At 45.7% G+C, this 12,711-nt stretch overlaps 1 protein-coding gene across 3 annotated transcripts in view; it reads left to right on the top strand.

The window, feature by feature from the left end:
• Window positions 1-12,711, top strand: part of FOXO3 (forkhead box O3) — a 90,006-nt gene that overhangs the window by 72,392 nt on the left and 4,903 nt on the right. The window contains exons 2-3 of one of the 3 annotated variants that reach the window (XR_006014076.1): window positions 692-2,126; window positions 3,300-12,635. Coding sequence is in view for 2 of the 3 variants with exons in the window: in XM_042016378.1 (XP_041872312.1) it covers window positions 692-2,092 (1,401 nt within the window). In the remaining variant the exon portion in view is untranslated. The other 2 variants (XM_042016378.1, XM_042016377.1) reach the window with 2 other exon arrangements.

A 12,711-nucleotide genomic window follows, 5' to 3' on the forward strand; every position in this document is an offset into this window, starting at 1 on the left:
AGGGATATCCTTGCATACTGTGTCACATCATGTTTTGAAGACCGTGAGGATACCATAGCGAGGGGACAGCTGGCCAGCTACTGCTGTACGGGCGTAATTCTGGTGCCTCTAATCAAGAGAGAAGGTACAGCTTAGTCATGCACAGAGTGCCTGTGGGAGAGGAGCAACAGCACTTGCAGTTTTCTCAAGAATTATTATAACAAATATACAGCACACGTGCCCATGAAGAATTAAAAAGACATTTGCAGAGGCTGCGATGAGTGTGACTACCCTTCCAGCCAGATTTTTGCTGCGCCTTTGCAGTTCTTATTTCAAGGAACTGATGGCAAGATTGCTGATAGTAGTAGTTTGTCCTGAGTCAAAAGTAAGGGAGAAACATCTAGCTCCTTTCTAGCAGGAATGTCACACTCCTTTTCTTAGGATGAAGATTTTAGGGGTGTAGAGATGGGCACAAGGAATGCACAGCTCGAGCAAGCTCAGGGCTTGCTTTACAGCAGCACGCCGGCATGCCACAGTTACACTCCAGCCCTCCCATATCCAGCACCAGAGAAACCTACGGAGATATCCAGGAGGGTCCAATGATTTTATTCATGTTGCTGTCATAATGAGATGTTGGTTTAATGATTGAGATTTGGGTTGTAAAAGAAGTGGGGTGACAGTCTTCATGTTTTGTTTTGTTCCTTTCTTGCAGAATTCGATCCGGCACAACTTGTCGCTCCACAGCCGATTCGTCAGGGTACAGAATGAAGGCACTGGGAAAAGCTCTTGGTGGATGATCAATCCAGATGGTGGAAAAGGCGGCAAGGCGCCCCGGAGACGTGCTGTGTCAATGGACAACAGCAACAAGTACACCAAGAGCAGAGGGCGGGCGGCAAAGAAAAAGGCGGCTCTGCAGACCGCCCAGGAGACGAGTGAGGAGAGCCCTTCCCAGCTCTCCAAGTGGCCAGGGAGTCCCACCTCCCGCAGCAGCGATGAGCTGGATGCATGGACAGATTTTCGCTCCCGTACAAATTCAAATGCCAGTACGATCAGTGGCCGCTTGTCACCAATATTGGCAAGCACTGAGCTTGATGATGTTCAAGATGATGATGCTCCACTTTCTCCCATGCTGTACAGTAGTCCTTCGAGCTTGTCCCCATCAGTAAACAAACCATGTACTGTGGAGTTGCCTAGGTTGACTGATATGGCTGGGACAATGAACTTGAATGATGGACTGACAGATAACCTCATGGATGATCTCTTGGACAATATAACACTCCCTCCCTCCCAGCAGTCACCCACAGGAGGGATAATGCAGAGAAGCTCCAGTTTTCCTTATGGTTCCAAAGGTTCAGGACTGGGCTCCCCATCAAGTAGTTTCAACAATGCTGTGTTTGGGCCGTCATCCCTGAATTCCCTCCGCCAGTCACCCATGCAGACAATTCAGGAGAACAAGCAGGCCACTTTCTCTTCCATTTCTCATTACAACAATCAGACGCTGCAGGATCTTCTCACCTCTGATGCACTTAGTCACAGCGATGTCATGATGACACAGTCTGACCCACTCATGTCACAAGCCAGCACAGCTGTGTCCGCCCACAATTCCCGCCGGAATATAATGCTCCGCAACGACCCCATGATGTCGTTTGCTGCGCAGTCCAGCCAGGGCGGTCTGGTCAATCAGAACCTGTCCCATCACCAGCACCAGTCCCACAACTCCTCTCTTAGTGGCAGCCGTGCCTTGTCCAATTCCATCAGTAACATAGGCTTGAGTGACTCCAACAGCTTGGGATCCACCAAACATCAGCAGTCACCTGTCAATCAGTCTATGCAAACGCTTTCTGACCCGCTGTCAGGCTCCTCTTTGTACTCCTCTAGCGTGAACCTCCCGGTCATGGGACATGAGAAATTCCCAAGTGACTTGGACCTGGATATTTTCAATGGGAGCCTGGAGTGTGACATGGAGTCCATTATCCGCAGTGAACTCATGGATGCCGATGGGCTGGATTTTAATTTTGATTCCCTCATCTCAGCTCAGAACGTTGTCGGTCTGAATGTGGGGAACTTCACTGGTGCTAAACAGGCTTCATCACAGAGTTGGGTACCAGGCTGAAGGATCTTTGAGAACAGGGAAAATGGGCAAACAGGTCAGTGCCCCATAGATGTGGTAAAATAATTGGTTCCTTAGTTTTATTAGAGTTTGCAGCAAACCCCTAATAGTTCACACTAATAATAGTAATTTGGCTTGTGATGGCTTGCTATGTGTTGGTATGCAACAGGCACAACCAAGAAACGTGGAGGTGTGGAGGGAAACGAGGCTAAGCTATAAAAGCTGTTCGACTGCAACACTGTCAGCACGCATCTGGTGCTCAGTGTCCTTCTTAATTTAGGCATGAGAAATGTTAATGACAAATCAGGCAAACCAAGGTGGAATATTTGTGGGTTTTAGGAATCGCAGAGCTGTAACTCGTCTTCTTTGAAGTTGCAACAGATGGATTCTTTCTTGCAGTCGATGCCACATGTATCCAAGCTGTGTTATAGAGGGATGGGGCCAGGGGCTCTGCAGTCAGTGGAGCAGTGTTGCTGTGGGGGAGGAGGAAGAGTGTCTTTGCAAGATCAGAGCACTCATTGGGGATCAGGTGTGTGGGACAGATCTGGACAGAATCAGAGTTGTGCTGCTGCTGTGGTACAGCAACACTAGCAAAGTTGTTTGGGTTTGCTTTTTCTCAAAACTGTATTTCTTGGCCAAAAAAAAGGTATCAAATGGAGGATATATGTATTGGTGGGATCCTGGTCTCAGGAATGTCCTGGCCTATTTAATGTTTTAAGTATACAATAATTGTTGTCCTCCTCCCCCCACCCCTGAATGGGGTAGATATATTTTTCTTTTGGATTCCTCCAAGAGAACATCTGTGGGTTTGGGTTCTGACGTAGGTGTTTTTTAAATGTTAGCTTCTTCAGATTAATTTTTTTCAAGTTTAATATGTTTTTTTCCGCTGCTTATTTTCCACAGCTGGGGACTTGTAATCATTTTTTCTGTCATCCTTTTGTGATTCTGCAGGCTCCTGCCCATACCTCTGTCTGCTCGCACATGCATATTCCCTGGCTCATAGGGCAGGTGCCACACAAGTGCCCTTCTTCCTTTGTTTATTCATTAGTATAAGGGAGTAAATTTCAAAATATAGTAAGATAAAAGTTTAGCTATAAATTATTGAAAGTGTTCTATTAACTTCAAAATAGTATGTAGAGCATCTCAGTGGTGAGGTTAAATGAGGCATTCATTCAGTTAACAGCTTACTTCCAGCTTTCTTATTTTCCAGGTGAAGGATGGAAAAAAGGAGTCAGTGTCCTTTGACTTTACAGTGCATAATTTTCCCCTTTCATCTTTAATTGCATTTTCATTCACTGTTTCACAGTTAGATGTTCAAGGGGAAGCCTTGTGGTAGGTGAGCAGCAGTGGTGAACCTCCAGAATGTTTTCCTGTTTCCTGTGTGTATGGAGCACCTTGGGAGACCTGCTGTTATCTGCTATCTGTGAGGGAGAACGAGGCTGCCCAGCCATCCTTCTTCCAGTCAATCTGCAAAACCGCTGTGCTCCGATGGAGTGGTTGGTGTGCACACTCCTTTCTCTCAGTGGAAGCATTTCCTCTGGTTCTTGCACATCTTCTCACTCTTGGCAAGAGCACTGCAATGCACAGGAAGGAGATGGGCTGTAGAGGACTCTGCGTCCCACTGACCTGAGCAAGGTGGCAACTTGGCAAGGCCAGGGCCACAGATGAATTTTGAGGTTTCTTCAGTTCCAGTACTGGAGAATTTAGGAAGATAAAGGGGGAAAAAAGAGAATTGACTCAAGGATGAGGAGGCAAAAATTTGCAGAAGGTCATGCTTGCTGACCAGTTCTCTCCTTCAGGTGCACGAGCTGCTTGGATTTAAAAAACTTCTTTGCCTGATGTAAAAAAAAAAGGCTGTAGGAACCTCATTGCTGTGCAACATCCAGCAGTACAATCTATCAAATGGGGCCTGAAAAATAGATGTTATTGACAGTTTTGCTTGACACAGGCAAATAGGGCAGCCTCCAGCTTCCATAGCTTTGCGTGCTGCGTGTAGGTAGCAGCCGCCGCAGGGGGACTTGTGCGGGCAGCATGGAGGAGACACAGCATCCCACCTCCTCACCGATGTTCCCTGCTGCCTCTTCACCCCAGCCTCTGGCATCCTCGGAAAGCAGAGCTGCCGTGATCTTTTTCAGGCTGCTCCCTCTGAATAAAGGAACTGACACATCTGTGTGAGCAGAGTCTCATTGCAGAGGACAGATTTATTAACGAGACAGCTCTCCTCGGCGGATTACTGTCCAGTCATCTGTGGAAGCCTCTCTCCCTCTCCCTGACAAGTGGACCGGCTGCTGCAGGGTGCCTCCGGTATCAGGTGCAAATGCAGATGATTTCTGCTGAGCTGGTTCATCATGCACCCTTCCTCATCTGTTAAGCAGCGCTGTTTGAGAGTTTGCCTCCTTATGAACATCTCATGTTTTGAGAGGGGCTTCTCGCATGACATCAGATGCAATTGTTCTGAATTGCTTTTCTCGGTTACTTCTCCACTGTAGCAATAAGGATCCCTGAATTAAAATCTTCTCTCAACAATGTTCATGACCCCAGTAATGAATCTTTATAAGCCCAAAGACTGGGGAATGCTTTTGGTGGAACAGCCTGGCACTTGCTTATGCTAAATCTGTTTCACAAAGGTGGCCAGGTGTGTTTTGTAGGCAGGCAGAAGCAGTTACAATGGATTACTGGCATACCCAGGAATAGTGAGTGCTTTGTTTTCTATTAAAAATAAGAGAAACATTGGAGTCAGTTTTCAGGAAGAAAAGAAAGAAGGCAAATACATAGATATTTAATTTATACATACTTAGGTATGGAGGGGAGGTTTACTTTGGAAGAAAATCAACTACAATTTCTTCATAGGGAAATAAAAAAATGCCTGCAGGGGATGCCACTGTCGCAGGTTTAGTGGCTGTGCACATTTGCTGCACACAAGCCTGTGCATGGTCCCTGCAAAGAGCCCTGCCCAATCCCACCCCACTAACCTGTGCCCACAAGGCTGCCCATGCCCAACCTTTCAGAGGGACCTTATTGAGGGGTGTAAATGAATTTGGGTTTGCTTTGGGTTTTTTTCTCTTACAAGAAGGAATGGAAAAAATCTTTTTTTTTTTCTTACTTTATTCACTCAGCCATAACTTTTCCCACTTATACTGCCTGGGGCCTCTGTTCCTCTATCTCTACCTGCTTTCCAAAAGCACTGGATAATGCCCTCCACCCACTCATAATCATCACATTGGCATTTCAGTGGGTTTATCAATAAATAAAGACATCACTGTTCCCTCACCTGTCTCTAGAATACCTTTTATTTTGAAATTAATGGGTCCTTCTCTTGTGGGATTCCCACAACTCTGCACTTTGCTCTGGGGTCCATCTCACCTGGCAAGTCCAAAGGGACTTGGCTTTTGCTGAAGAGCCACCCCAAACCAGAGCATCAGAGAAGACTATGTGGGACATTTGCTGTTGCCTGGAAGGTCAGGAGCTGGGGAACAGTTGCTGCACAGGCAAACATTTTCTCCAGCATCAAAACCCATCCAAGAAGTTGCTTTTACCTGGATTGTTTCAGTGATCCAGTTTACAATGGCATAATGCAGGCAGCAATGCTGGCACGGTTGGGCATGGGGTGGAGAAAGGCTCAGCACGAGCAAGGCAGGAACTTCTTGAGCTGGTGGCATAGTCTGAAGAACTTATCTAACCTGCATCTTCTGAAAGAGATGTCGATGTGTCATTCATCAGGGTGCCTCTGGGCTCTGTAACAGAGCTGGGCTGGACTCATGTTGACTTGTTTGAAAATTACATGTAAAATACTTGACAGATCAGTTAAAGTCACTCATTTTCCACTAGTATCATCTAGGTCCCACATCTTCTTATTGCAGAGTACACAAGCTGCAAATAGCAATGCCATGTAATGTTCACACTTGATGATTAACATCTCTGATGAAAAAAAATCTTAGGAAACCTAACAAAATTTCTATTAGTCTTACATTAGTCCATATCAGCTTGGACTACTCGCCAGTTTGTTAATTGATATTCAGTCTGTTTCTGTGTACAGTTCATACCAAAGACAAGTAGGTCTGAGTGTGACTTCGTGTTTACAACAACATCTTAAAAGTGAAAATAGGTAGTCAAAGATCTCCATTTGGATGGAGTTTTGAATCAGAGAGTTCTGTACAGTTTGCCACAAAGAAGATTATTTTTGTTTTCTACCAGAAATCTTCTGCCCATGAAAGCTGAGTTGGTGGACCTCTTACCTGAGGACATTGACTGCCTCAGGACCATAGCTGCACTTTCTTCTCTCTTATTTTCAAAAATGAGGTCTTATGGATAGGGCTGTCAGGTTTCTTACACAGAGCTAAGTTGGGGCTGTCTGCCTTTAAAAAATCTAAAGGAAAGTCAAGAGCAGCACATTCTTCTGCTCCATTTTTAGTAGGTTAGTGGTTAAGGTCGTGGCACTTGTAACAATTAAATGTTGTTTCTGCCAGCCCAAGTTTTGAAAGGTGATTTAGTGACTAGCTGAACACCATACATGCCAAGTTTAGTCTTTGAACAAAAATATCTATGTAGAAAATGTATTTTATGGGGAACAGGGATCCCTTCAACTCCAAGGAGGCCTGCCCTGAGCAGGCCTCCTTGGTGGCTGGGGAACACATCGGTGGCGCAGGAGCAAACTCTGTTCTCATGGCTGCTGGGGAGGAGGAGAGGGGAAAGCTGGGAAAACTCCACTGGGACTGCCCCCCATGAAGTCCCACTGAAGCTCATCAAAGCCCCTTGCATACAGGGGCCAATCCTGGGCTTGCAGGGATGCTGTGGCTCTTGCTGTGTGAAGACAGCAGGAGCTGACACACAAACACAATGAATTTCTCACTCCTTCTGGGAGTAGGGCTTTTTTGTTCTGATATGTTTTTAATCTGGGTTTATTGTTTGGGGTTTTATTAACCCAGGGAAAAGATCTGTAAAAACCAGGATTGCCTCCACAGGCTTGTGTCGTGAGTGTAAAGCAGCTGAAGCCAGGACAGTGGTCTTACCCTGTGGTTTGGGTGTTCTTCTGTTGGTGCTTTATATAGCTGTATTTTTTAGTACCTCATGCTTTGTCATGTGATTCAGCAGCAATAATTAGGCAGAAACTTGCTGTCCCTGCAGATGCTAAGATTACAGGATGACATACTCTCACCAGATGACAGCACAAACTGGTATTTTTAGAACAGCCCGCATCAACTGGTCTCCCCAGTGCTTTCCTCCTTGGATCAGCAGTGCACAGGTTTTGTTACAGAATGAGTCTTTGCAAATCGTCTTTCTCATGTGAATGAGCCATAATGATTGTTTAGAGCTGCAGATCAGTGTTGGTCCCTCGATATGTGGTTTGCCTGATAGCTGGGCTGGTTACAGGTGGCTTTTCTTTGTTTATTCCTTCCTTTGAGCCAGACTTTTAAATAGCCCCCATGAAAGCATATTTGCTTGAAGAAGTGCGTAATAAGAGCTCCTTTTTAGAAACATAGCGTCATGCAGCTGAGGAAAGGACAGGATCTTTTTTTCATAGCAATTGGGCACTCAGCCCAGGTGATGAACTGACAGCTGGAGAGGTTTAAGTCTTGCGTTGATGACAGCCAAAAAACACAGGTACGGCATAGGCAGTGGGAGTGCATGTTTGAGTAGCACTGTGTGCCAATAGCCAGCCTTTCTGTCCTGGCCTGGGGAAGGGGGATGAAGGAAGGAGCCACCCTGGGCTCCTGGTGCCGATGGTGAAGGATTTCCAGCAGGATGTACCCATCAGCACAGTCCCCGATCAAGTCCCTAGCGGTGTGTGGGGACGCTGACCCCGTTAAATCAGATACCTGTGGCTGGGTGGTGGGAATGCCCCACTCTGCTCCAGTCTGCCGGAGCTGTTTAATCAGCTTTTCCACTCAGATTACTGCACAGGGTGGCAGTTATTGGAGTCTGGCAGAGGGGACATCTGCTGAGCACTAATCGGACGGGGATGCAGCTCTGCTAGTGGAAGCTGCTGTGCAGCCACGGCTGTCTGCCATTACTCCAGGAAAAAGGCCACTTTTTCCAGATGATGCTGTGGAGAATGCCTTGTGTTTATGCACTTCTGCAGCTGAGCTCGATGTCTTGCCCTTTGTTTTTCCCTCACACTGCCTACATCTCCTGGCTTTTATAGGTAATTCCATACACATGTAGATAAAATCTGGTTTTGAGGTAGGACCTTTCCTCTCTTGCCTTTTCTGCCACTTGTAAGTCATGATAGAAGATGTCCTGCCTTTTATCAACACTGTATTGGCCTCTCATTTCCAACTTACTGCAGAGGAAAATGAGAAGATTCCATAGCAGGGAGGATGTTTTTAAAATAGGCTTGGTACCTGGCAAAGGAAAAGAAGTTCTCTATGGGCACATTCAGAATAACAGATACATAGCATGTTTCCATAACACTGTAAACCCATAATTCAGGATGTTTCTAGCCATGCAGGTACCTTTCACTCCAAAATGTGACTTCTTCTTCAGATTCAAAAATGCAAGCAAAATCCTTCTCTGGTCTTACACAGGTGCAGTAGTTGCACATCCTTTTGTGATCCACAGTAGACATCTCCTTCCCAGTGCTCCCGAGTGCCAAAGAAAACACAGTTATTCCAGCTGATTGGCTTTACCCCTAACAAAAGATGTATTTTGCAAGTATTTTTTGCCTTCTTCCTCTAATCCAGCAGCATCCTGCCTAAGAGTGGCTGTGTTGAACACCCGGGCTGAAGTCTCTCAGTCAATGGCAGTGTCACCCATAACTGGCAGGATTTCCACCCTACTCCTCAGGCTCCTGAACAAAATGCAGGGGATAAAATTATCTAAAAGGTTGTCAAGTAAGAAACCTGATGACTTTATGGAGAGAAGTTGTCCTGTATCTAAGCTCTCTTGTGTTGGCCAGGGCAGAGGATTAAACCCAGCCAGATGTGATGGTTCTCAACAGCAATTACGTATCAACAGTGCTTGGGCTCAGCGTTTGCTTTTCACCTGTAAAATGGCTAAAAGGGACCTTACCCACCTTTGTGGGTAAAATGAACTGCCCAGAGGAGTAGTGGATTCTCCCATGCTGGAAGTACTCCATACGTGACAGGATCCTAAATAACCTAACCTAAGGTCTGCCTTGAACAGCAAGTTGGACCAGATGATGCTGATCTGTTCCCGCCTGGACTTTTCTATGATTCTGTAGACCAGTGGGATATCAGAATAACCTGCTTATAAATAGTTGTGGCAGCTCACTACAGTTCTGGCCTTCTTTGCCAGGGAGCTGATACAGGATGAGAGAATGATCTGCTGTCTTAAGTTACATATACTTCCAAAATACTTGGTTGTCTCCTATAGTTTGCAGTGTTTCTTGGAAGAGCAGCAACAGAAGGAAAAGAGAGACTTTTGTACTTTACATGCTTATGCAGCTACAAGCACTGCAACATTTTAGGTCCCGTAAGTCCTGGTCCTGTGCTGGCATTCTTCCTCTTTCCATCCTTCTCTCTTACCCTCTGCCCCCAGTTCTGAGCTGGGAAAGATCTATTTTTACAACTGGAATTTAAAGAGAAAAAGTGAAGTTGCAACATGCCTGAAAGTTCAGGAAATAAAGCCACATGAAGTTGACAACTCTTATTTTTTGTTGCTGGGCTGTGTCCCCTGACCTCAGTGTTGTCCCTCAGCACAGGGCCATCCGAGTGCAGTGTGTGCTAAGCCTGCAGGGTCTCACTGTGGCATACCTGCTGTGGCATTGAGATTTCCAATTTTTATTGTGCTTGAAATAAAAATATCATTCTGTAATTTTGTCACTGTAGAAAGACTGGCCACAGTAGTCATCTTCCTTACTTGTTTTTAAACAAATTCTGTTCATTTTTTCAGTCTTTAGCTGTGAAACCTCAGGCAGAGTATTAACTTGTAACCACACAAAATCAAGTCTTGCTTTTTGAGCCTACCCCCCACTTTGGAGTAGAAGCTCTATTGCTGGAGGCGATGACAAATCGAAGGGCAGAGGCACCAGAACAAATGCACATCTGTCACTAAAGGACATGAGTTTCCTTGAAAATGTTTGCATCCCAAGTGTCTAGACAGTAAAAGTAGTTACTGGGATTTCCTGTCCCTGGAGAGTTGTTGCCAAGTGGTACCCAGGGAGAACACTTGTTTTACAGACCTCTAAATGGTGATATTTTCCAAGATGAGATCCACTCAACAAGCCTTCCAGCCAAATCAGGAGCCTCATGTTAGGCTGCCATACAGAGGAGCTGTGTGTTGGTAGTGCAGATTCTCATACCGTAATTGTGTAAAGGAGCACACAGCTTTTCTTCCAACAGAAAACTTCATGTGCTGATTGCTGTGTTGGCTCACTGATAAACCAGGGCACGTTATCTATGCCCCGCTCCGGGGAACATCACTGTGTCACCCTTCTGTTCTGAAGAAATTTCCAGTGCTGCATAATTGGCACCATTTGGAATCAAAGGGAGAAAGCAATAGGTGGCAGATGATTCTTCAGAGCTGCTCTGATGGTGCTCAAGCTGGCATGGGGCTTGGGAGATGGCCATCAGGTTAAGTGGTGAAATGATGTGAGACAGAGGTGAAGAAATGTTGTTGCTGGAGGGAAATCAAAACCAGTCAGCTTGGCCACAGAGTAAAGTGAGAGTAGCATTTGTAACTGGTCAGTAGCAAGGTAGAGGATGGGAGGGCAGAGAATCGGGCAGAAGAAGGGGCCGTCTCATCTCCTGCGTGGCTGTTTGCAAAGCTTTTAGCAGGGCCTGTTGCAGTAGGACAAGGGATAATGGTTTTAAACCAGAGGAGGGTAGATTTAGATAAAATATAAGGAAGTTTTTTACAATGAGGGCAGTAAAACACAGCAGGTTGCCCAGTGAGGTGGTGGATGACCCATCCTTGGAAGTGTTCAAGGCCAGGTTGGATGGGGCTCTGAGCAACCTGATGTAGTTGAAGATGTTCTTGCTCACTTCAGGGGGATTGGACTAGACAGTCTTTAAGGTCCCTTCCAGCCCAAATCCTTCTATGGTTCTGTGGCAAATGGAGATGTACTTGCTTCCCTGCCTTGATAGAGTTTTCATTGCTATGGGGCAGCAGGCTGCTAACTCAAGGTAAACAGAGGCTTTTTGTGGTGAGACAAAAAGCAAGACTGTGGGTCTATTACAGACTTAAACAGGGTCATTTGAAGGCAGGCGGGTTAAGACTTTGATCTACCTCTTTGCAATTTTCAGTCCATTTCCAAAGGCCAGGTAAGCACAGCTGTGAAAATGGAGCATGGTTTGGTTCTGCTATATATTGGTTCTCAGCTGTGCATCTCTCTCCAAAATGTTGGCACTGTCTGAAGTACAGGTCCCTCAAGAAAAAATATCGGGCAGTGGCACTTCCGCAAAAGATGCTAGTCTTCATCCATCCTCCAGTTTTTTTCTTGTCACTTGGTTTCATAGAATAATATTTCACATAGATTTTTAATTTAAATGTTTAGCAATAATCTGGTACCTTATTGGGAGTTTCTGTACTCTTTTACTTTTAATCAATAGCTTTATTCAAAGTCAGCAGGACTTCTCACACGTGCCACAGTTAAGCCCACGCGCAGCATAACTGGCAGCTGCCTGAGAGGGAGCTGTCTTGCTGGGCTGTGGCGTTTGGGACCCGCCTTGCCTTCACAGGATGTTGCACTTCGGGAAGTTGCTCACTTCCAGCCCCCTCTGGTGCTCAGGCTTTACGAAGTAGAGAAGTGGGCTTGCACTTGTTTGAGCTGCATGCGAGCCACTAGCCAGGTTTTACTGGGGGCTACCAGGCCTGTCTGGGTATCTTCTGCTGACTTTGTTATGGCCATCGGGGCTCACCAAATGGAGTCATTGCCAGGCAGTCACATTAACGAACGGCCAGCATTAATTTGCCCTTTGAAAATAAAGAAATCAATATGTTGATCCAGTCGGAAATCCCTTTATTCACAAAACAGTCTACCCCAAACCCCTCCACATAATTAAGGCTAAAGCCAAATTTTGTTTGGGTGAAATGCACAATCTGTCTGCTCCCTAAGCTGTGCTGAATGAAGTTCTCCCCTAATGGTGCAGGGAGCAGCTGTCACGCTGTTGCTCTAATAACCATGAGACAAAATGATTAAATTTCCATCAATCATTTAGCATTATCAGAATAGGTCATTTTAATAAATTGTTATCATAGGATCAGTGCCTGGCACCTTAGACAGGAGACAGTCTTTGAGTGATCCTCCTTGCAGGAGATGCCCGTCTTGATTAAACCAGCAGTTCCACTAAATCCGCCATTTTTTGTGAGGGTGCCTGCTAGCAGGGTCTTTTGGAAGTAAAGACATTCCTGTAATCAGCTCAATGGCTTTTTGGTTTCAACCAGTGTCCCCTTGTTCTTGCACTGTATAAAAAATCATCAATCTTTCTTCTTGGGGAAAATCCTCAAAAGGTAGTAAGTGGTGTGAGGGGACTAAGCCCTGTTTTCAGAAGCCATTTCAGAGCCAGAAGCCACACGCCCAGCAACATGGATGTCTACTGAGTGGACTTTCTGAAGATGTGAGAGGATTCTATGGGAATGTTTAAATGTACGTACTTTCCAAAACCGTATGTGGTGCCTGCCTATACCTTTAAGCCACTGAGTACCTTTAAAAATCTGTCCCC

Source organism: Corvus kubaryi, unplaced genomic scaffold (genome assembly GCF_017639235.1).
Source record: "Corvus kubaryi isolate FWS band 111438036 unplaced genomic scaffold, C.kubaryi_AGA036_p1.0 split3-73, whole genome shotgun sequence".
Classification (NCBI taxonomy): Eukaryota; Metazoa; Chordata; class Aves; order Passeriformes; family Corvidae; genus Corvus; species Corvus kubaryi.